The 23,599-nt window shown below is 48.9% G+C and overlaps 1 protein-coding gene across 1 annotated transcript in view; it reads left to right on the forward strand.

The window, feature by feature from the left end:
- The first annotated feature begins 8,465 nt into the window (after positions 1 to 8,465).
- The window catches only part of Afap1l2 (actin filament associated protein 1 like 2), a 95,201-nt gene continuing 80,067 nt past the window's right edge, over positions 8,466 to 23,599 (forward strand). Inside the window, exon 1 of the mRNA XM_021151564.3 lies at positions 8,466 to 8,926. Within this exon, the coding sequence (XP_021007223.1) occupies positions 8,911 to 8,926 (16 nt within the window). The 5' untranslated portion in view covers positions 8,466 to 8,910. The remainder of the gene's footprint in view (positions 8,927 to 23,599) is intronic.

The following is a 23,599-nucleotide window of genomic DNA, read 5'->3' on the forward strand; positions in this document are numbered from 1 at the left end:
ATTCAAACATGTGAGTCTATGGGAGCCATTCCTAGTCAAACCACCCAGCCAGAGGGGTTAGCTCCTGCTGGGTCACTACACAGGTCTTCACACTAGCTGTCTTTTAGCAATCTCAGAGTAAAGGCATGTAAAGTCTGCTGTAAAGTGGGGTGCCAACACTTACCAAGTATTCACCATGTATTCACCATGTAATCCTTACAACAAACTGGGAGGGGGGCACAGGTATCATTTTATCTTCATTTCAATGGGGAAATGGAGAACTGTTAAGTCGTTCAAGGTCACCCAGCTAGAAAGAAACAGAAGGTAGACTTTAACCTAAACTCCCAGCCTGTGAGCCAATGTTTCCCAATGTTTTGTCTGTCGCTGCTTCCTCTGAGGAGTCCTTTGCATATTTTATGCTAATCATGCCTCCATGAAATGTTAATGTCATATATATACATTGTATATGTATTTATATACTGTGATATTTTATTACCTTCCCTCGAGACCCATTCTTTTAAAGACAAGATGTCACTCTGTAGCCTCAGGCTGGCCTTGAAATCCCAGGTGCTGGGATTACAGACATGCAGGCCACAACATCCCACTTCTGTTCTCCTAGAGACACAGTAGCTTTATGTAGAAGCTCACTGTCCATGCCTTCACTCAACAAAGGACCTGTAGGCACTTACTATGTGGTGGGGCTGTGGTCACAGTGGAGAGCCTGGTATCAGGGACTCTAGAAAGTCTTCCTCTAAGCAGAGCAGGAGACATGGACTTGACCAGGTTGGCATCCTTCCCAGGCATGGTAGAGCCTGAGAACCGTGGGTTTCTGTTCAGTGCCATGGTCGGGAATGACTGGTACAGAGCCCGGCCTCTTTTCTGCTATTGCTGTTCATGTGCCTCTCGAAGCCCTTTTCCTACCTTGCGCATGAGTGTATGAGCTAAGTCATGAGCAAACTCAGCACTCTTACAAAGGACACATGCTGAGAGTCTGAGGGCAGACAGTGGAGAGCAGGGAGCAGCAGGCCTGCTAGGGAACCATCTTGGTGCAGGGTTGTTAAAACAATGCCTATTCTATACCCTCCAGCCCACTCTACCCAGTTTCCCTCTGCTCCTCCAAGGGGCTCCACTGTAAGAAGGGTTCACAATGGCCCATGTTTTTTTTTTTCCTTGGATTTTAATAACACCTTGTTTTTTGCAAGACTTGGGCTGCTTGGTAAAGAAGTGTTTTCCCACTTCAATTTCTGAATCCCTCAGTGACTTTAAAGGGCAAATGACTTGAAATTCTACCCCATTCCTGCATCTAGTCATGGGAGACAGAGATCTAAAGAGAGTTCACCCATGCAGGAGCCAGGTTCAGGTCCATATACTAGCCGAGTGGTGTTCTGAAATCCCACGGCAAGATACTTGGAAGCTTGGTCATGCTAACTGGAGGAGAGCTTGCTGGCCTGGCTTGTTATGCAGGCAGCCCCAAGAGGCCTGGGTGTGCCACACTGGGCTGGCAGCAGGTACTGGGGGAAGTCCCTGCTGTGGAGAAGCAGATGAGTCAGTCAGTGTAAGGGCTCCAGGCTTGTGGCAGAACTGTGGGCCAACAACAGACCTATAAACCCAACTGCCGGAGTCTCTATGCAGTTTCTCTTCCCATGGCTCCAGAGCCTGTTTGGAGGAGCAACCCTAAAATAATGGCCTTTACTTTCTACCATTATGAGAAATGAATCTTGACTGAACCTGTCATGAGTATCAAAGGCCTTTCCATCTTCAATCTCTTTAGAAGTGTTGGGAAGCTTTGAAGGAGAGGAAAGGCTGTGGCTAGGGTCTGGAAGGGTCAGAGCCCTGGGGCTCTGCCGGCTGAGGAAGGCAGTGCTCTGCCAATAAGGAAGCTTCCTGACATAAAGGAAGGATTCTTTTCTGGTTCCCTGTCTGGAGACTCCTAGTAATTTGTGGGCCACCCGGTCTGGTCTACCTGCTTTTCTGCCAGAGATTCGTATGGGAAAAGATGGTCTTAGTAATCATAAGAGGAAAGAGGAAGAGGAAGAGCAGGAGGAGGAGGTGGGAGGAGGAGGAGGTGGGAGGAGGAGGAGGTGGGAGGAGGAGGAGATGGGAGGAGGAGGAGGAAAAGGAAGAGGTGGGAGGAGGAGGAAGAGGTGGGAGGAGGAGGAAGAGGAGGAGGTAGATGAGGAGGGAGAGGAGGGGGGAGGATGGGGAGGAGGAGGGGGAGAAGGAAGAGGAGGAAGAGGAGGGAGGTGGATGAGGAGGGAGAGGAGGAGGAGGGAGGAGGAGGAGGTAGATGAGGGGGGAGGAGGAGGGGGAGGAGACAAAAAGGAGGAGCAGGAGAGTGGCCACAGTGCTGGTGGCCTTACATCTAGGAAGTGAATCCATGCTGGAACCCTGAACAGGAGCTGCGTAACTTTTAGGCTCTTGAGCTTTTAAAATCAGGTCTGTCATTGGTCCCAAGTTTCCAAACAGCCCTGAGTTTCTCAGAGTGTGAAAATCACAGCAGAGAATGGGAAGCCAGGCGCATAGAGGTAGGTAGGTGGAGCAAGTGCTGGCAACAACAAAAGGGACAAACAGGACAACAGGAGAGAAAAGCCCCTGTTCATTCCTAGACCCTCTCTGGCTCCCAGCACTGGAGGTGGGGCCCAACTGAGAGTTCAGGACTCCTGTTGACTACAGAGAGTAGCTGTGTGCTAGATGTGTCCTCCCAAGAAGAAAAGTGGATGGTGGGTCAGTTCTCATCTCTTCTGGGACATGTGGGTGGCATCTCAGAGTCCGAAGTCCAGATTTACAAAAACAGAGAAGGAACAGATGGGCAAGGCCAGCCCGATAGAAGAGGGTGAAGCTGTGTGCGGGATCAGGGTGGCAAACCTTGTGCTTCTGCTCATCTGTGTCTTTACAGCTTCAGGGAAGAGAGAGAGGGTGCAAGACACTCGGCTACAGAGCTTGGGGCTGTGGTCCCTGGACCATATTGTTAACCAGAGGAAATTTACTCATTCTTGGAGTTGTGACCCCTGTGTGGTGGAGTAGACGTGTCCTCTGGCCACCGTTCCCCAAATGACATCAGTAGCTCTGGGACTCCCCCTCTGCTGACTTCATGCAGATATCATAAGGGAATTAGTACACACCAAATGCCCCATCTACACACACAAGGTCATTATAAGAGTAGAGGTTGTTTTCTGAACTGAGGATTTTTAAAGGCACAGCTGGAAGACACTGCACTCACCCCAGTCTCTTGGTCAGCAACCTTCACCTCTGTTAGTCACGCCTGAGGGAAGGAGGAGGTTACGTCATCCCGAGGGCCACAGGCCTGCACTGAATTGCTCTTTCTTTTCTCATGAAGTCACCAGCCATAGACCGTGACAGAACAGAACTCACAGGATGCTGGGAGCCCTGCCTCCAATTTCCCTGCTTCCTCCCCCTTTCTGTACCCTTCCTCTCTGTGTGTGAATCAAACATCTATCTATCTATCTATCTATCTATCTATCTATCTATCTATCTATCTATTTTAGAGTGCTTTAGACATGTTAGCCAAGAGGTTTCATTTACTAAGTGTCTGCCACACATTTCTTACCTCAAACCCAGGCCTCAGTTTCTTCAAATGTAACATTCTAAGATGTTCCTAACAGTCTAATAGAAAGAATGCTGCTGTATTGACCACCTGACCCAGGAGATGTTCATTTTGTGTCCTATTAACCACAGAGACCTGAATAAGGCATGTTTGAGTTGTGAATCAGTGTGCATAGAGGTCAGAGGGTAACCTGGGCTGTCTGTCCTAGCCTTCCACCTTGTTTGAGACTGGCTCTCTTTGTCCTTTGTTTCTTTCTGGGCTACATTGTCTGGCCCTCCAGATTCTGGGGACTCTCAGGTCTTGGCAGCCAATCTCACAGTGGGATCACTGTGAATTCTCACTGTGGGAGCACTGTGAACTCTTACAGTGCTATGAGTTGACATGTATACGCCTGTGCCTGCATTTCTATGGGTTCTGAGCTCAGAACCTCAGACTTGAACAGTGAGTGTCTTACTCACTGAACTGCATCCCCAGCCTAATGAAAACATTATATTTTTTTAAATCATTCATTCTTCCCAGTCTTGGTTCAAATGCCACCTCCCCCAACAAAACTTTTACATAACCAGACCTGCTACCTTCCCCTCTCACTCGATTGAACCAGCAAAGACATTTTGTGGGTTTTATATTTCCCTTATGTGGGAAAAACCCCCTAAATGACTGTCTTAGTCAGGGTTTCTATTCCTGCACAAACATCATGACCAAGAAGCAAGTTGGGGAGGAAAGGGTTTATTCAGCTTACAATTCCATACTGCTGTTTATCACCAAGGAAGTCAGGACTGGAACTCAAGCAGGTCAGGAAGCAGGAGCTGATGCAGAGGCCATGGAGGGATGTTCTTTACTAGCTTGCCTCCCCTGGCTTGCTCAGCCTGCTCTCTTATAGAACCAAGACTACCAGCCCAGAGATGGTCCCACCCACAAGGGGCCTTTCCCCCTTGATCACTAATTGAGAAAATGCCTTACAGCTGGATCTCATGGAGGCATTTCCTCAACTGAAGCTCCTTTCTCTGTGATAACTCCAGCTGTGTCAAGTTGACACAAAACTAGCCAATGCAATGACCATTCATTTATTGATTGTTTCTGTTAGTATATGAACTTTCACCTCAAATCCAACCCTCAGGTGCTGAGGGTGTGGCCCCAGCTGTGCAGCCAGTTGCTGACAGGTGATTGGACCATGAAAGTTCTGACCTAATCAGTGTATCACCCCTCACCCCCATAGACTTATGACAGCATTCTTTAGAGGTGGGGGAGGGGAGGAGGTGGGCCTCCTTCAAGGAAGTAGGACCAAGTGCACCGGAAACACACATCTATCTTGTCCCTGACTCCTTCCTTGTGTCGCTGCTTTCCAGGCGCAGCAAGGACAGTGGCTGTCCCAGTACACCCTTCAACGCCAATGTTTGCTTCACTGAAGGGCCCAGAAACAATGGAGTCAGCCTCCTGAACTATCATCGCTGAGTCCATGAGTCAAAGAAGTCTTTGCCCCTTTTAAGTTGTTTCCTCCGGTATTTGTCACAGCTGTGGAAAACTAACACCTCATTCAACAGTATGACTGGAGCGTTGCTGGGGGCCGTGTTCAACACAGCAGCCTCGAGGGCCTGGAGAGATGACTCAGTGGTTTAAAAGTGCCTGAGTTTGGGTCCTAGAACCACGTCAGGGGGCTCACAGCACCTGGAGATCAAAACCCTTGGTTCTGGCCTCTGGTGGCACGTATATGGACCTGAACATACATATAAACAAAATAATAAAATGTCTTTTTTAAATGTGAGGGATCAGCCTGCTTGAAAGAACCACAGAGAAGGACTGGGCTGAGAAGAGGATGAGGCTGGATGGAGGAGCAGGGACTGGGTTAGGAGTGAAGGGCTTTTTAATCTTTTAGATTTTTTTATGTGTATAGATGCTTTACCTGCAGGTATGTCTGTGCATCATGTGCATGCCTGGTGCCTGCAGAAGCCAGAAGAGGGCATCGGATGCCCTGGAGTTGGAGGTACAGATGGTTGTGAGCTGCCATGTGGGTGCTGGGATTGAACCTGGCACTCTAAAGGAACAGCTAGTGCTCTTAATTGCTGAGCCACCTGTCTAACCCCAAGACGGGTGGCTTCTGAGCGGCTATGAAAGAATAAATAGAGATCAAGTTAAGAACAACGACAGGGACAAGTCATGACTGTGACCCCCAGCCTGGGTCAGAGCTGTTGTCAGAAGCCTGCTGTAAGGTGACTGACTGGCCCCTGCCCACCTCTGACGGTGAGCAAGTTACTTAAGTTACTTAAGATCGACACTGAATCAGAGAGTTGCCGTGCACATAATGAGGATACGGTTTGTAAAGCAACACCTTGCACTGGACACCCCCTCCTGGGCCCCTCAGTTAGAGAAGTCTCTTTGTGTTTGGGGGAAAACAAGCAAACCCCCAAACTCCTGACAGTGTAGCACTTGGGAGGCAGAGGCGGGAGGATCAGGAGTTAAGGTGATCCTTAGCTACATAGGAAGTATAAGGCCAACCAGGTTACATGAGACTCTGTCTCAAATGCAAGACAACAAGACATCTTTGTTGCTAATAATTAGTTTAGGACTTACAATAACACTCCCTTACTTGTGATTTTATTTTTAACAGTTTTATTAAACTCTCTAGTCAATTGCAATCTGAAGATATTGGATAGAAAATTCCAGAAATATGTAATTCACAGGTTCAAACAATCTTGCCATTCTGAGTAGCCCAATGAATTCCTGTGATCAGACTCTGTCCCGCTCAGGACCTGTATTGTCCTCTCTCTTCACCGTGTCCGTGGAGTATAAGCTATTCTCTGTGGCTGGCTTGGTTAACACACTAAATATCAACGGTGTTTGATAGAGGATTCAGCACTGTTCTTGGTTCCAGGTGTCTGACAGAAACTCAGTGTCTTTCCTTTGTGAAAGTTACAAAGTTGCCAAGGGCAGAGGTTCAACAACACCCAGGAGACCACAGGGAGGGCTGCCTGGAGTTCCTCTTGGTAGTTCTGCCATTTCAGTTTTGTTCTGGAAAAGGGTTGTGAATTGCAGGTTTAGATCGACTTGAACTGCATTTTTAATATTTTGTGTGTCTGGAGAGGATTCATGGAAGCTATAACCAGTTTAGAGACAAGGAGGGGTTAATGAACTTGGCAAGACACGGACGAGAGCCTTGCTGGCCTAGAAGGGGGTGCCATGCTTTCTTGAAAGGCAGAAACAGGTGTCAGAGGATTTTGGGGGAACAGCACTGCCCAGTTAATGTCACAGGAAAGCCTGAGGTAAAGGCTGTGAGGGAAGTAGGATTTGGAGTCAGGAAACCTGCGTTCTGCTTGGTTTGTGTCCTGGCTCTGTAAGATTACACAAGTCTCACTTCTTTGTGTGATCATTTGTAGAGTGGAGACCCTTTAACCCTAGGGATGTCAGCCAGGGCCAAGCCTTCTTCAGCCTTCAGTGTGAAGGTTAGCTCAGAAGCCCTGCTAAGTGGGGCCTGGACCTGCTCACTCAGCTTCAGCAGGCAGGGCAGGAGTCTGGCCAAAAGTGAGCAGTCACCACAGACTTGAGGCTTCTTTTCCAATACTGAGCATTTCAAAGAAAACCCAGGGCTCCACTGAGAGTAGTCTGAAATCACCACAGAAAGGAGGGTGTGTGCCCTGCTGGGCCATTTGCAAGAGGAAGAAGGGGTAGGAATGAGAACACTAGGGCAGAAACACAGCTGCTCGACTGTTTGAGGGCTACTGTACAGGAGGCCAGCGGAATGTCTCTTCCTGCCCTGATTCTCTGGGCCATGCCCATTCTTGCTGCCAACTGTGTGTGTGTGTGTGTGTGTGTGTACTTGCATGTGTGTGTTCATGTGCATGTGTGGCATGTGGAGGTCTCTGACCTATGCACATAAGACTTGGAAGTAGGCATCCCTAGGGTTCCTCCCATGTGACTTTGTCCACTCCCTTCCCCCTAAACTTGTTTATACTACAGGAGACAGACAGTGACCTGCTACCTCAGGGTGAATGGGCAAACTGAAAGGCTGGGGTTTTGCAGCCCTGAGCGAGGCTCCTGGCTGGCTAGGAGGGCTCTGTTCACGTGAGCTGCTGCTCTAACTAGGAAAAGTGTTTGTACTAGGAAAAGTGTTTCTAACTAGGAAAAGTGATTGCTGGGCAGAAGATCTCCAGAGATCAAAGCTGACTCTGTTGTTCCAAGGAAGCATGAAGGGGTCTCTCGGAAAACAGCAAATCTCCCCTAAGTGTATATTCCAGGAAGTTGGGAGCTCTGTTGAGAGTCCAAGCATGGTTTAAAAAGTGAAATCTGAAAGCTTAAAAGAAAACGTAGCCGGGCGTGGTGGCGCACGCCTTTAATCGCAGCTCTTGGGAGGCAGAGGCAGGCGGATTTCTGAGTTCAAGGCCAGCCTGGTCTACAAAGTGAGTTCCAGGACAGCCAGGGCTATACAGAGAAACCCTGTCTTGAAAAACCAAAACCAACCAAACAAACAAACAAACAAACAAAAAAAAAAAAGCATAATCTTTGGAGAGGATTTAGAAATTTGGAAGGATTGGAGAGAATCAAAAGAAAAGGACTAAATGTGTTCCGAGGTGAAAATAGCACCGAGTAGAGACGCAGACTCATCCTACCTCAGGACAGGTGCCATCTTTTCTTGAAGACCAGGCTTGCTGAGGAGGCTCCAGACACTGTAATCCTCCTCAGGAAAGCCTAGGCTACAGACGCCCATAAAATCTGGGCTCAGGCAGCAGGCTACAAGGAGGTCATTTTCTGTGCTCTAGAGTGTGTGCGATGTACAGGTGCCAGGCAAGGTGGACTGAGAGCCGGCCCCCAGCGGCTTCTAAACTCAAGGAGCTAATCTAGGAGGGCCCAGGATGTGGGCGCACTGGCTTGATGGATCAAGCAGGAGGCGCTCTAGGTCCGTCTCCACCTCCCCGCTGGTCCTCAGTCTCCTCCTCCCGGCATTGGGTTCGCAGTCCCAACACTGGAGAAAACAGATCTTGGTGGAGACCTACGGGAGCTCGCAGTTCCCGAGTCTTCCCCAGGCTTTGAGGACGTCCCAGGCTCTTTCTTTCGTGCCGCCGCCCTCGGGCCGACTTGGAGGAAGTGATCTGCATTCGGGACGGGGAGCCCAGCGCGGGGTGCGTGAGGACCAGAGCGCTGATTGTCCTGACCGGCTGCGGAGATCCCTGGCGGGGTCCAGGGCGGCTCGTCCGGGTGGAGTCAGGATCGGAGGGCTAGGGGCGCGGCGGTCACTCCGGGAGGTCGGGCGGCGAGCGTGACTTCACTGGGAGGGGCCAGCGCGCAGCGGGGGCGCGGAGCCCAGCGCTGAGTCCAGCGCGGAGAACGCAGCCGCGGAGCCGATAGCAGCGCCGAGAGCGCACACCGTGCCCGGGATGGAGCGCTACAAAGGTGAGGGCGCTGGGCGCAACTACTTGCTCCGGGTATCCCGGACTCAGGTGTCCAGAACGGACAGTCTACGCCCAAGGGACCGCAGCCCTAGAGAGGGCGACCGAGGAGTCACGAACAGGGCGGTGGGCTTCTGGGCGTAGAATGCGGTCCGCGCTATTTGATACTCCTGGGCCCCTATCTCTGCCTGGAGGTCAAAGTGAGGCTTCTCACCTGTTGGAGAACCGAGGGTGTGCCCGGAGCCATCCCGTCACCCCCAGTTTCAGTTTGCCTTGGGGAAAAGATGTCTACAGTCGAGGGGGGCCCTAGTAAGGTCTCAACAGTAAGGGGCTGCTGGGGGCAAAGGGGCGAGTTGTAGGGCTCTTTCGATGGATGCTGCCTTATTGAGGGGCTTCTTGCAGATTCCCGGGAAAGCCTTGTCCGGTAGCAGAAATAACTCCTAATGTGGTGGGGTGGCGTGCTATTCTGTTCTTGGCTAGGTCCGTCTCTCTACCACTTTGTAACCGTGCCTCGCCATGCCCTTTGCGGATCCTGCACCCCAAAGCTGCGTGGGGGTGTGAGTTAGGAGCCCAGTGGACTGCCCAGCAGGTGGAGCGCCCGTAGGCGTCCTGGCAGCTGAGCGAGCTTGGATTTGGCTCTGGCCAGGGATCTTGGCCAAACCATGGTGGGAGGGCCGGCCCGGATATGCCCGAAGGGTTTTGGAGCCCCAGGGCTGGAATCCAGAAACTTCAGATAGTAGGTCCTTTGAAAAGGGGGTTCAAGGTGCTGCCCCTGAGGCGGATATGTCGGTGCGCCCCTACATGCCTCCCTCTGGGAAAAAGGGTCTTGTGCTCGCTCTTTTCAGGGGCTAAGGGGAAATTCTGCTTCTGTGCTTATTTTCCCATGGGAGGGTAATAAGGCAAACGCTCGGGTTGCCAAGGCATCTCGTTCTCCCTCTATGGTTTCTTATTTATGGAACTCACATAAGGGAACTGTGCGGACAGGCTTTAGTTTCCTAACGTAGTAACATCTTTCTCGACTTTTGCGTTTTCTCTTCCTCAGGGTCTTTAGTGACTCACCTGTGAATGCAGGGTTAGGGCTCTGAAATCAGCTGGGTGGGGGAGGAGCGCCAGGGGAAATCACTTAGCCTCTCTCCCACGTCTATCCCGGAGGTCTTGTCTTAGTTCTGATGGCATCTGGTCAGTTTGTGAGGGAAAGGCTGAAGTTGCCCTCGTGCAGTCTCGAATATTGGCGGCCACAGCCCCTCTCTTGGTAGAAGAGAGGCTGCTCTTGCTGCTCCCCACTTAGGGAGGGAACCTGGGGGCGAGGAGGGGGAGCCGATTGGGGCCTTGGGCGTCTCCTCACTGGAAATACCGACTTCCAAGGTCGCTTCAGCTCCTTGGATTGTGAAGTTGAAGCAGATGTTGGCCCCAAATAGAAGATCCAAATTGCAAGCTTCTTTGCCCAAGCAGCAAACTGGTTCAAGTTAGAGACCAGGCAACAAGTGGGCAGCTGTGCATCTAGGATTTGTGAGCAGGTGTTTTTGGTGTAGTTTTTGAATTAGTTCTTTACTGGATAAAATCTGCTTAGTTTATCTTTCTCTCCTGGGAGCTGAAAAGCTCCTTCTCTACTGAGATCAGTTAGGGACTTCCAGCTAACTGAAGGGAACTTAGTTTCAGGTCAGAGCGTTTGTGTTTTGGAAATAGATGTAAGTCTTAGAGATCAATGTCTTAGAGATCAATGAGTGCGTTGACTTGAGAATTACCTGGACTGCAAAAGAGAATACATGGAATCTTCTTCAGCTCCATTCTGGGGAAACAGGACTTCAAATCTCACTGATGTCATGCTGCTAATATCTGCACATTTTTTCTGGGAAGAGTGCGGGGATCTTCTCCCCCCAGGCGAGTTTCAGTCTCTGTTCTCAGGAGAGGCAGATCAGTCATGCCTTGGGAACGCGCAGTGAATGCTAACTCTTGTCTGTGCAAAAACAAATGCTAAATGATAAACCAGGTTGCTCCTGCTTATCAGAGCCTGGGGCCTTTACATTTTTGTAAGGTTTTGGGGTGTAGCTCAGGGTTAGAGATCTTGCCTGGCATGTGCAAGACCCAGGTTTGGTCTTCAGTGCAACCCCCCCTCCCCCAGTATTTTAAAAGTAAAACCGAGTCGTTGCTGAATAAGTAGGTATGGTGGTTTAAAGGATAAAGTTGAACAGAAAAACAAGATTTATCTGGGTTTTTGTAAAATCGACCAGAGAAAACTCTTAATGGCATCTGACATAGTTTTAAATTTAAATACTTTCATATTCCCAACTTTAAGTTCTCTTCCCTACACAGGTAGACTTGAAAGGCTTAGAAAGCTGCTATGGTGGGACAATAAACTTTCCATGCCCGTGGCCTCTCTGTTACCCACTGCCCACCCTCCCCATGGCAGGTCATAGTTTTAGGTTCTGGGCTAATTGTCTTGAGGGAGCTGAAGGATGGATGAAATACCTAATATTGAAAAGCAGCCAAACTTTTCTCCCAGTCCTCTCCAACCCCCTTTGCTATATCACCATGACTTTCTCAACCAAACCAAAGGGGTGTGGGGAATACATGTGTGTCCCTTCTCAGAGGGATGGAGCTTTTCTGAAAAAAAGTTATAAAGTGTTGGTAAAGTTGCTCTGCCTTGCATGGGAATCTCTTTGGCATGGTATAAGCAATAAGACCCCTACAAGTGTCCAGGAGTCTGTGCCAAGTCCTACAGGGTGCCTTGAAAAGATTCCCATCCTTGAGTGTTTATATATTTATGACTCTCCTAAGAGCATCCTGTATCATTGTGTGTGAGCCAATCATTGGCTGACCTCATCCCATGCAGTCAAGGATCCTGGTTCCTATTGCTCTCCCAGCTGGTGAGTGGGTCCAGGGCCAAGTGACTGACCTACTATCTGTGGATTACACTTGGAACATCAAGGCAAAGCTTCCTGAAATTGCATCACACTTGGACCCTAACTGGCCCAGCTGAAATATACGGACTTCATTTTAGATGGGCAACATGGCTTGCGGGGTAAATCCTTCTGTAGCCTTTGGTTTTCCATTCTGACCACTACTTTTTTTTTGGGGGGGTGGCTTTATGGTGCAGAAGATCAAGGAGAGAGCAGTGAGATTTTTGTCCAGAAAACAATGTGGTCAGGGAAGGAATCTTGTTGGGTAATCTTAAGAGTTGTGGTCAGAGAAGGTCTAAAAAGAAACGACAAAATAATTAATAATTAAGGGAAAGAAAGCCCATGGATAATTTAGTCATGTCCCTTTAGGAATTCTTTCTCCATGCCTAATTGCTCAGCCCTTTACCTGTTGCTGTCTGACCCTGTAGCGGCTGACTTAACCTCAGCTGTATGTGGAACCATAAATGTGTGTGGCCCAAGAAGACAGGCATGCACCAGACGTTCTCATTCAAACGTAGGTCAGGCACTGCAGCTTTCAAGGGCCTTCGGGTGACTCCAACGTGACCCAAGACTGAGGAGCGTATTTACTTTAAAAAAAAAAAAGAAATGTCAAAATAGATAACTAGAGGGAGTAGGCTGAGGCTGGGAAGATGGCTCAGTTGGTAAGTGCTCGCCATACAAGCACAGGAATCTGAGTTCAAGACCCTAGCACCTGTGTAAAAAGCCAGATATGACCGTGTGCGCTGGCTAGCCACTGTAGCTGAATCAGCAAGGTCCAAATCCCCATGAGACAAATTTCTAACTCCTAAAACTGTAAGGTAGAGAGCAATTGGAGAGGATTACATGCCGTTGGCCCACACGCATGCTCATGCAAACATGCAAAGGAAAATCCACTTCCTCCTTGGAAGAATCGCTTTTAGGGGTACCCAGTTCTGATGATGCTCAAGTCCTGAAAGTGATGTAGGATTTGTATATGGGGCACACTGTCTTCCCAACTGCTTTACCTCATCTCTAGACTACAGTGGGTGTAGTTGCTGTATTGTCGTGTTTAGGGAACAATGACAAAGAAGTCAGTACACATTTAATGTCCTTGCAACTACACACCATCAATAACAGAGCCTTTCCATATGTCACCCCTTATATCGTGGATCTGCAGTTGGCCAACTCTGAGGCCACAGAACTTATGGCTGTGGAAAGCCAACCAGAATCCTCAACCTGAAAAAAAAAACAACAAAAAACCACAAGCAAGACCGGAGTGAACTACTGTGCATGCGCTCTCTTGCTATTCCATTGCATCTTGGGATTATCTGCAGAAATCTGAGGAGATTCACCTTTAGCTATTGTAGGCTTTGAACAGATGCACAAGAACACTGTTTTAAAACAATGTAGGAGTCTCCATGCCTCGCAGCCCCAGAGCTCTGAGTTTGCGCGTTGGACTTGACCCTGGGCACCGCTGACTTTGAAGCCCCCTGTGTGGGAGCCTGGCAGCGAAATGGTTGAAAGCAGAAAAAAACATGGGAGAGGTCATGTTGGTGTTGAAGAGCAGGAGCCAGGGCTTCTGCTTTGGGCCCTTCCTCTCTCCTGATGGGGTAAAAGCTCTGGGAACTGGGCTGCTTCCAGCACAATTAAAGGGCCAGGCTGGGCCAGAGAGCTTCAAAGCTGAGAAATCGGTGCCAGTTCTCCTCCAAACCCCTTTAATGACAGGAAATGCTCCTATAAAGGAAATGCTCCCCTATCCTTCAGGGGGGAGGGAGACTCCTCCCAAGCTAGGGAGAAGGGCACTGTGGCTGCCACCAGAGGGGAAGGCACAGTGGCACGGAACACAGAAGCCAAGAAACCCAGTAACCTACATGCCGTGCCTCTGTGGGCTAGTCACTGAACTTACAGGTCTCAGTTCCCCTCCCCTCCTCACCCCCCAGGAAACAACTGTCATGTGTCCCTTCCGTGGCCTCTCAACCACTGGCCTCGCTCACTTCTTGGTGGTCACTGAGGACTCTCCAGCAGGAGAATGTGTTTGGAAAGAGAGTAGGGTGGGGGTGGGGGGATAGGACTGCCAGCAAAGGTCAGTTTAGGATTATGCTTCTTATAAATAAAACTGATTTCCTGTGGAGAGATGGGGAGTCGCAGACTTAGTGGGAAAGAGAATGCTAGCAAGTATGGAAGGAATTCATTTTTTTTTGAAGGACTTGAATGTCACTGTGTCTCCAAAGATTGTTAAGGCCAGTGCCAGGAGACCCTGGGGTCTGCAATAGGAGATGAATCAGACCCGTTTGAGAGTCGGGGACAACTGAGGCCAAAGAGGGCAAGCAACTGTTCATAGGGTCGGTGACAGGATATGGGAAGCTGGGTTTTTAAAAGGAGAATTCCTGCTGAAGAATTCATCTAGGAAAAAAAAATTCCTGGAAGTAATGTCCTGATCTCCTCAGGGTCTCTTTGCCAGGAAACGGGTTCGCTACTGAGTTAAACTCCACCATCTTCAGGATCCAGCCCAGTGTCTGCCTTCCATATGCCACTATAGCTTCCCTGGTCCCTTACTACTTTAGATCTGACCTCATCAATACGTGACATGCAGTAGACACGCAACAAATGTCCTGAATTAATGTTACTCGGTCTTATATGCAGATTTATTATCTGTGCTAGGCTATACTCTGTCAAGATAGGGACTTTGTGTCTGCCTTCAGAGTGACCAGCCCTTGGCCTCTTACCAGGCTCATAGTAAGGACAAATGAATGGCTCATGAGTGTCTCCTGTACAGAGCACATGCCTCGTGCCCTGCTTCTCAAGAGCAGACCTGGTTCACAAAGGTGATGAGATGAAATCTTTGAGCTCACTTCCAGAATTGAGGAAGGAAGAGCCCCCGGCTGCCCCTGGCTGCCCCCCGGCTGCAGGGTCTTGAGCGCTTTCTCTGTCTGTTCCAGCACAGGGCTGTTGCTGTCTGGTGGTTCAGAGAAGAACCCTGCAGGTCTCTGCTTGTGAGTATGAGCCTGCCTGTGCCCTCTGCAGCAGCTCACCTGGCCTCCAGGCTCTCCTGGGTACAGACCTGGCTCAGCCTATGCCATGGATGGAGGGGTTAGGGGGATGGATACCATGGAGCCAAGCTCCAGCCTGGGCACGTAGGGGCTGCAGCTTCTAATGTACCTTTTGCTACTAACATGCTGTGCGACCTTGGGCAAGTCAATTAATCTCTCTGGGCCTTGTTTCTGTATGAGTAAGCTACTGATCACTCACCCACTTCCAGGCACCCTAGTGAAATAACTCAGGAACCACTGGTAAATAATTCGGCAAGGGTGATGTCTCACTCAGTCAGGGGAACAGACACCATCATGCCTGTGACGAGGTTCTTCTGCTCTTGAGGTGTGTGTGTGTGTGTGTGTGTGTGTGTGTGTGTGTGTGTGTAAGTCCTTGATTAATTGAGGCTCCAGCTGTGTGCATACTTTGTAAAGTTTTAGAGTTAGGAGCACTCAGACAAAGTGCTTACTCCCCAAGGCACTGTGTGCATCATCTATGCCGGTTGGAAAGACAGGACAGGACTCGCTGGCTCAGCCTTGACCCTGGTCCCTCTGATTCTCTCAGATAACTCTGAGTTTATGTAGGAGCTCTGAGCCCTTGGCTGATGTTCTGTCGGTGGGTTCTCATTTTCTCTTCACGTAATCTACAAATTAACTAAGCCCAGACTCCACCAAGTGGAGGGTATGGAGAATAATGTACAGAGAGACTTGTGGAAGGAGCCGGCCTCACCCTGCATGCACTGCTCCAGGCTGGGGTACACAGCGTGGCACGGGGCACTTGATATCAGAGATCTCCCTGGGTCCTAAGTGGGGGTGAGGCGACAGAAGCTTTCTTTCCCTCACCTCCTTAAGGCCTCTGAGGTACTCCAGGCCACCATTGAATTCACCAGTGACTCAGTTCTGTAGTTACCAGGGCTGCTCTAGGGATGGGGTGGTCCGTGATAGAACATGATACAATAGGTGTTACAGAACGGTAGAAATGGGTTTGGTGGAGAGATCTGAGCTTACTGGGAATGTCAGCCCCAGCAGACTGCAACAAAGCCTTCTGCTCATGATTAAACCAAGGGAGTCGAGCCGGCTGTTAGCTGGAGATAGTATACAGCTGTACCACAGAAGGAATCCCATGGGGCAATGGGCCAAGCTACCATAGGCAGCTTTCCCAAGTCAAGCAACCAGCCATTCTGGTTTGCCTGAGATTTCTTGGTCTTGCCTCCTGGAAGGAAGCTAACTACCAGGAAACCCCTTGCCCCAGGGAAAACTGAGGTGGGCTCACCCTCTTCTCAGACTTCAGCTCTGGTGGCCTCTCTGAATCACTGCAGCAAAGGTGAGCGGTGTTTAGTTTCTAGAGCAAGAAAGTGAAGGTCTGAGACTAAACGTGGTTATAACTGTCTTCTGCTGGTTTGCAGGACACTGACAGAAAGGAGGCTCTGGAGTCTACACTGTTCAGTTTGCTCACACAGCTTTCTAAAAAAGAGGCCAGGCTGCCTACGGAGAAAGCGAGTCAGTTCTGTAGTTACCAGGGCTGCTCTAGGGATGGGGTGGTCTGAGATAGAACATGATACAATAGGTGTTAAGGAATGGTAGAAATGGCCAACCTCCTGGTGTGATGGGGCAGCTCTGTGTACTACCCAGGTAACAAGGCAGGCTTGTTTTTCTCTGTGTATAAATTATACCTTGATAAAACTCCTTCTAGAAATACTTTGCAGGCCCTGGAGTGCCCTTACTTGTGGCCCACTGTCTGTCTTGGCGGTGCGTCTCTCTGTGATGTTTTCTGTTTACTTCGTTACAAATCAGCTTGCTACTCTTGTAAACATCACACCACCTGCCCCTTGCAGACCATGGGACGCCATGTGAGACAGATATGCTGAACACTTTGAGCCCTTATGGGCTTCAGTCAAAACTCCCGCAGTCTGCTCTGCTGGAGCTAGAGCAGAATTGTAGTTTGAAGCGAAAAGGACTCAACATTGACTGCATCCTAAGAAATGGAGACTTCTAGAAAACACCCGGTGATGCAAATTTTCCCCTCGTTAGGAAATCAGTCGTTCTCCTAAATGCCAAACAGCAGGTGAGCCCAAGAGGATCCTGGGTAAGGAAGCCTTGGTCATCCACCCTGCCATGCTGGGCTACTAGCCACATGTGGCTTCACCATGGTGACTGTGACAATATGTCTATAGGTCTTTGCACTGAGATGGCTATTGAACTGGAATGGCCTGTCCAGGCTGCTCACGGTGCAGTCTTTGTTGATTTTCTGGCATTGGCAGTTCTGCTGGCAAGTAATAAGCCAGGGTTTATTTGAAAAGGGGGAGGAAGCCATGGCATGACAAAGTAGCAGGGCAGAGCCTGCTCGGCCCCAGATGATGTAAAGGATGGTCACCAGGCAGGGCGGAGCCTTGTGATGCAGGGGCTAGATTATTAGTCTTTACCATGCGTATCTGGTTGTTTCCTTTTCTAAATCAATTGTGTTGAATTGGTCTGTCCTTTGGGGAGTGGGGGGTGGTGACGTGCATTGGTTCTATGCCCTAGGCTGGCTGGGGCCAATTTTTGCCTCTTCATTAAGTATAATGTGTTGGACATCCATGAGCCATCTATGCAGAGGACCGCGTCGACGTGATCTGGAGAATTTCACACAGGCATCTCTTCTTAAACACTGGTGTGTGTTCAAACCACCAGACATTCCCAAAGGCGGCTCTGGCCCACGCCCTGGCCATCCTAGCAGACTTAGACAATAGTCGGGAGAGTGCTTCTTCTGTTCCTTGTTGGGTTGGTGTCAGGGTGGGGGTTGCAGTGACAGAGCAAAAAGTTTGAACCAATTTCTGGTGAGATTTCCCTTGAAGCAGAGTCAGGTCTGGCTGTGGCTTGTTCCCTTGAGGAAGGTCAAGATTGGGGAAGCCCTGTAGTCCACATCTGGTTTGTACAAAACCTGGAGGGTTACTGTGTATAAAGGGATGCCTGGGAGAACATGGGTAAGGAGTCTCCAGGTAATGCTTCACCTGCCTGCCGGTTAGGACCACATTCTCGGGGTTATCTGCTCACACTGATGTATTTTGGGTTCAGGGGACTGTCAGCCATCCTTCCTGCTAGACTAGCAAGCTGGCTTCTTGCCATTTCCTCCCCTCTTTCACCCCCTTTTGGTGTCTCCCCCACCCCAGTCCTTATACAACAGAATTTATTCATGTTAACTGTATTCAAGTTCCAGATGGGGGCAGAGAAAGAGATCGGGTTGAATGAGCTTATTGTTTGAAGGTTTCACTGGCTTCTTTTATTTAATACTCGCAGTCCTAGAACATATTGAGCTGATTTACTGAATTTCAAATGTGGTCTTTTGGAAGGGACTCTGCTAGGACGCTTGGCATCCTAGGCTGCAGGGCCAGGAAATGTTGGGTGGCAAGCTTGCCTGGGGCATCTCAACTTCATCTTTACAGACTTGGTCTTCCCTGTGGCAGATATTCTCAGCCAGAACCCCAGACTCTGTGTACTACAGACAGTCACTTCCCTGCAGTCCTTTAATCCCAGTTTTGTAGTTTTGTGGCATTCCCAACAGGTGTGTTTTTGAGAGAGAGAGAGAGAGAGAGAGAGAGAGAGAGAGAGAGAGAGAGAGAGAAGCTTACAGGGCCCTCTGCTTAGTTGTCGTGTGTTAGTTTTACTGTCAACATGACACAGCCTGGAGTCACCTGGCTAGACATAACCTCCATTGGGTTGTTTAGATCGGACTGGCCTGCGGCCCTGTCTGTGTCTTAGTTAATGATTGACAGGCAAGGGCCCAGCCCTTGGTGGGTGGCACCATCTCTAGGCCTTTGAGCCTGGGCTGTGTAAGAAATAGACCTGAAATGGACAAGTGAGGGAGATAGCGTCTAGTGCTTCTCTGTGGTTCTTGCCCTGACATCTCTCAGTGATGAACAGTGTATGCAAATATAGGTTTAGGGTGCTGCAGGTGGGGTCTGTTAGGGGAATATAAGCCCAAACTGGTTTTGGCAGCTCCCCCCTCTCTTCTCAACTTACACTTTCTTACACTCCGCTCTGTACTGTCCCTCACTTCCTTTTGCTCTTTTCCTTGAATAATTTTATTTAATAAATAATAACATAATAATAAATAAAAATAAACAAAGAGCTTTTAAAAAGTATTATTATGAGAGAGGTGGAGACAGAGAAACACGCAGAGACACAGAGAGAAACAGAGTCACATGAGGAGATGGGGTAGACGCATGCCACGATACATAAATGGAGGTCAGAGGACAGCATTGTGGATTTGGGTCTTTCCTTCTACCTCCATGTGTGTCCCACCCGGGGATAGAACTTGGGTCATCAGGCTTGCCCGGTGGGTACCTTTGCCTGCCTGAACTGCTCTCTTGTATGCCAGCTTTATTCAGAAATGGAACTTGAGCAACTGAAACCAGAGAAGACCCAGAGAAGAGACAGCTCTCTACCTTCTGCCCTGAAATCTCTGGTAGCTACAGTCTCTCCTTTGGAGTAGCCATAGCTAGGGTTTCAGGTTTCTGCAGAGAAAACTGACAACTACAGGCAGAGGCACCAGGGCTTAATCTCAGCATCTCTCTCTTGGGAAATGGAGGACAAAAGAAAAGGACACCAGCCCTTCTACTCTGGGAATATTCTACTTACTAAGTGAACAAATTCCATCTAGTTTACCATGGGTTAGTGAATCATGACTAGAAGTGTCCTGTCCAAGCCCCTGCCTGTCCCTGCCCCTCCCTCCTCTTCCCCACATTAGTAGCAATGTGACCTGCAGGCCAGAGGACAGGGTAGGATTGCAGTCTCAGCCTGTGCACAGCTCCTCCCACCACCATCCCCCAGTGAGTGTCAGAGGGGGGAGTGGGCACGCAGCGGCGGGGGAGGGGGAGCATGAGAACGCTGCATTGTTTGAATAAAAGTTCCAAACATGAAGGCTCAACAGAGACTAAAATAATTTTTCCCATTGACCTCCTGACTTCCCAGCAGGCAAGCGCCCATCTCTGTCACGTGATGCTGGTTTGGTGTGTGTAACTGTAAACACCACCAGGATCAGATCTCTGAGAGTTATGGGATCCAGGTGTCGCCTGGCTGCCGCCTAGCTGCTGCTCTCAAGAGAGGGGAGGGCGCTCTGTTCTCAGAGGGAGGATCTAAGCTGCTGCCTTGAAGTGGAGTCTTTCAGAGCATTTCCTTCTCTGCACCATCCATTCTTACTTGCTGGTTTCACTGACAAAATGAACGATGTCTAATACTAGGTTCTGAGGATGTGGGGCTTGCTTCTCTGATGCCAGGTGAGGCTGCGGAATGCCTGTGCTCAAAGCATACAGGAAGGTGGGAGAGGATAGCAGAAGCCCACTTTCTCTGCTGGAGCCCATGGGTCCTGCTAATCGGAGCAAGGGTGTGGGTCAGTCCTGTTTACCCCGATGTGACCTAAAGAGGAAGCCCCAAGAATGTAGGTGGCCTTGGAGAAAGTTGATGACTTTCTTGTCCTTAGCAATAGGGACTGTGAATCATATCAGAGTGAAATGATGTAGGGATTGTGTTGGCAATGGGTTTGGAGGATGGAGAGATGTAGGAAGTCTGACCTGAGAAGGTCTAGCTGCCTCCTCCTTTCTTTGCAGCCCTAAACATTTACAGATATCAGACGTGTGTGTGTGTGTGTGTGTGTGTGTGTGCGCGTGTGCGCGCGCGCGCGCGCGCATAGGCACACATGTTAGAAAAGGAGAGATGTCTGTCTCCCACTCCCCGTTTTCTTGAGCCATCCATCTAACACTCTGAAGTCAGAAGCTTGTTGGCCAGAAGGAGATGATTTTCCTAGGGAGGGAAGGCCGAAGTGGCTTGAAGGAGAGAGGGAAAGAATGTCGGGTGGCCTGGTGCTGACATCTTCATCCGTGGCTGCTGGGTGTCTACAGGTGCATTTCTTCCCTGGGTAGAGAAAAAGCAAACATAATAACCTAGCTTGGAGCAGAATATTCTCTACAAGTGACTTTAAAAAAATTGTCATTATAGAGTGTGACCATGCTTAATATTGAGGGGGAGCCAGCTGGCTAGCAGGGGTCCTGGTAGGTTCAGAGTAAGGTTCCAGTGTGCCACTAATGACTTGATTCTGTACGTTTCTAACACAAGTACGCTTAGCAGTCAGGGAAGTGGCCAAGAACCGACGCACAAAGGAAATCCTTCGGCTTCTTTTAGGGCAGTCTAGACTGTTCCATGAATGGGTCTTAACCCCCATGGATATTCTTATCCCCAAGGGATCCACAGGAACCCTTGTCTTTCCCATACTTTTTGTCTCTGGGTTTCTCAGAGACATAAACACATTATATTATATTATTGTCTTAGTTACTATAACTAAGTAACTTAGTTATAGAGTTACCATAGCTAAGGAACTAAGTTATAGAGTTACTATAGCTAAGGAACTTAGTTATAGAGTTACCATAGCTAAGGAACTAAGTTACTTAGTTAAGTTACTTAGTTATAGTAACTTTCTTCTGGCACCTGATCACACCTTCTTCCTGGGATAGAGAGGGTGCCTGTGATAATTTTCCAATGGAAAGCCAGGAGATGTATTGGCTCCTGTACTGTACTAAAGACACATTTGGCCTCCTTGATACATGGAGCACTTCCTGTATGCCCAGCTTCTGCAGTCATTCCTGAGGCCACTCTGGGCTTTAGGCACTCTAGATCCTGTGTAACCATCTATGGTGGACTTCTGTAAGCACTCGACTTGGCTGAAATGTCCTTCCCTCAGGACTGTCTGGCAAGCTCATTTATCCAAGTTCACTCAGTCTGGATGCTTTGACCGTGACTCCTCCCAACAAGCCTGTGTGCACACACAGTGCTCTTAGCCCTCCATGGCCCTAGCCATTGTGTTAATGCTGTAATGGACAGTTTATATGTAACTCCCTGAGTGTTAAAGGTCTCATTCTTTGTGTCCCTAGCACCTTACTGCACATGTCATGTATTTCGAGTGCTCGGAAAATAGAGTTCAGGTGATCGAGGAACGTTCTGTTGCCCTACGTTTTCTTCAAGTTGAGTTTCCCCAAGTTCGAATTTCCAGTCACCTGTAAATAACTTTAGATGGTTAATAGACAGTTGGGAGAAAGGGAAGAGGTTAGTCATAACCCTGAAAACAGCAGTTCTCAACTGTGGGGCATGGCCCCTTCGGGGGTTGAATGACTCGTTCATAGAGGTCACATATCAGATACCCTGTATATCAGATATTAGGATTATAATTCATAGCAGTAGCAAGAGTATATTTATGTAGTAGCAACAAAAAGAATTTTATGGATGGGGGTCACTGAAACATAGGGAAATATATTACAGGGTCACATGATTAGGAAGGCTGAGAACCGCTGATCTGAACTTTCAAGGAATTGGCATTTAGGGTTTACAAGGAGTTCCTGCAATAGGAAGAGTCTGAGTAGGAGTTTACAGCTACAGTGGCCACCAGAAACCTAACAAAGAGATGCTGATATTCCTGTGGCCATTGCTGACAACCCAGCTGAGACACTGCCCAGGAGGTTAGCAGTTACGCAAGGCCTGCCCAATGCCAAGTATTCATAGGGAATGACACTCCTCAGCCCTTGGGCCTGACTGAAGGAGCACTGGACCGTGTAGTAAGACAAGAAAACACTCAGGCATGTCTTGGTTGCATTGAATATTATATACATTTACTATATGATCTAGAAATTGCCAGCTCTCCCCGGGGCAGAGTTGAGGATGATCTGCCCAGCATTATCTGTTTGGTCAGGAGTGGGAAACAGGGTCAGGAGAACTGGTGGGTACACAGGAAGGGGTCTGCAGTAGCAAAGCCGATGGGGCAGGTGACTGTGCGGCAACTCAGATGGCTCTTTAAGACTCGGTGCTGGCTGAGAGCACAGACCTTTGACAGTAGCACTTCTAGCCATTAAAAAAAAAAAATTCACGAAGCAGTGCACAGTAAGCAGAAGACATATCAAACGTGCCTATTTGAAAGGTCGTGGGGGCTGAGAAGAAGGGAAATTATATATCCTAGTCTACCCGTGCTACCAGAAGCTGATATATAATTCTAACTCAGAGCAGAATTAGGCAGAGGAGGGTAACATCAGACACTGAAGCAGTGAGCTGTAAGAGGGGAAGGGGGTCTTCTGCCCTGTGCCTGCCTCGTGAATTGCTGGCCTGTCTGAGGCCCCTTTCCCAGGAGTCTGTGATAAGAAATTATTCTTATACTAGGCCCTATAGTTCACATATAGCTGTCAGAGCTGTAGTGGGGGTCAGGGGGTGTCACCATCCCACATCATCACAGAGGGAGGACAGCCCTAACAACTTTCTCTCAGGCCTGGCATGGTCAGGCTTGCCTTTGATAGTTGCGTATCTTTCCATTGCCAGCAGCCACCCTGAAAATGCCTTTTTCTTAGTCATCTTTGGGTCTGCATTACTAAGTACAGGTCATGGCCGACAGCCAGCATCCAAATTCTGTCAGATTGAATCGAAAGCAGTAGAGTTGGGTATTTCCAGACCTTGACTGGACATAAGATCACTAGACTGTAATCCAAGGCCCCATTCTGCATCCTTCCATCTGGCATATGTGAAACAGGCATATAAAGTCAATATACTTAAATACTCCTATTCTGGGTCTGTCTGACCTGGATAAAGTTGACTATGGATTTTTTTTTTCTTTTAATGTTCCACAATCTCTGTTCCCTCTTGAATTCAAAGTTGTTTTTCTGTATTTTTTTTTTAACCTCTGAGATACAAAGGTATGTGTGCACAGAGCCATTTGGACCAGGACATGTACCCATTTGCTATACCCAATGCCGTGCTCTC

Source organism: Mus caroli, unplaced genomic scaffold (assembly GCF_978045245.1).
Source record: "Mus caroli unplaced genomic scaffold, Mus_caroli_1 scaffold_20, whole genome shotgun sequence".
NCBI classification, from domain to species: Eukaryota; Metazoa; Chordata; class Mammalia; order Rodentia; family Muridae; genus Mus; species Mus caroli.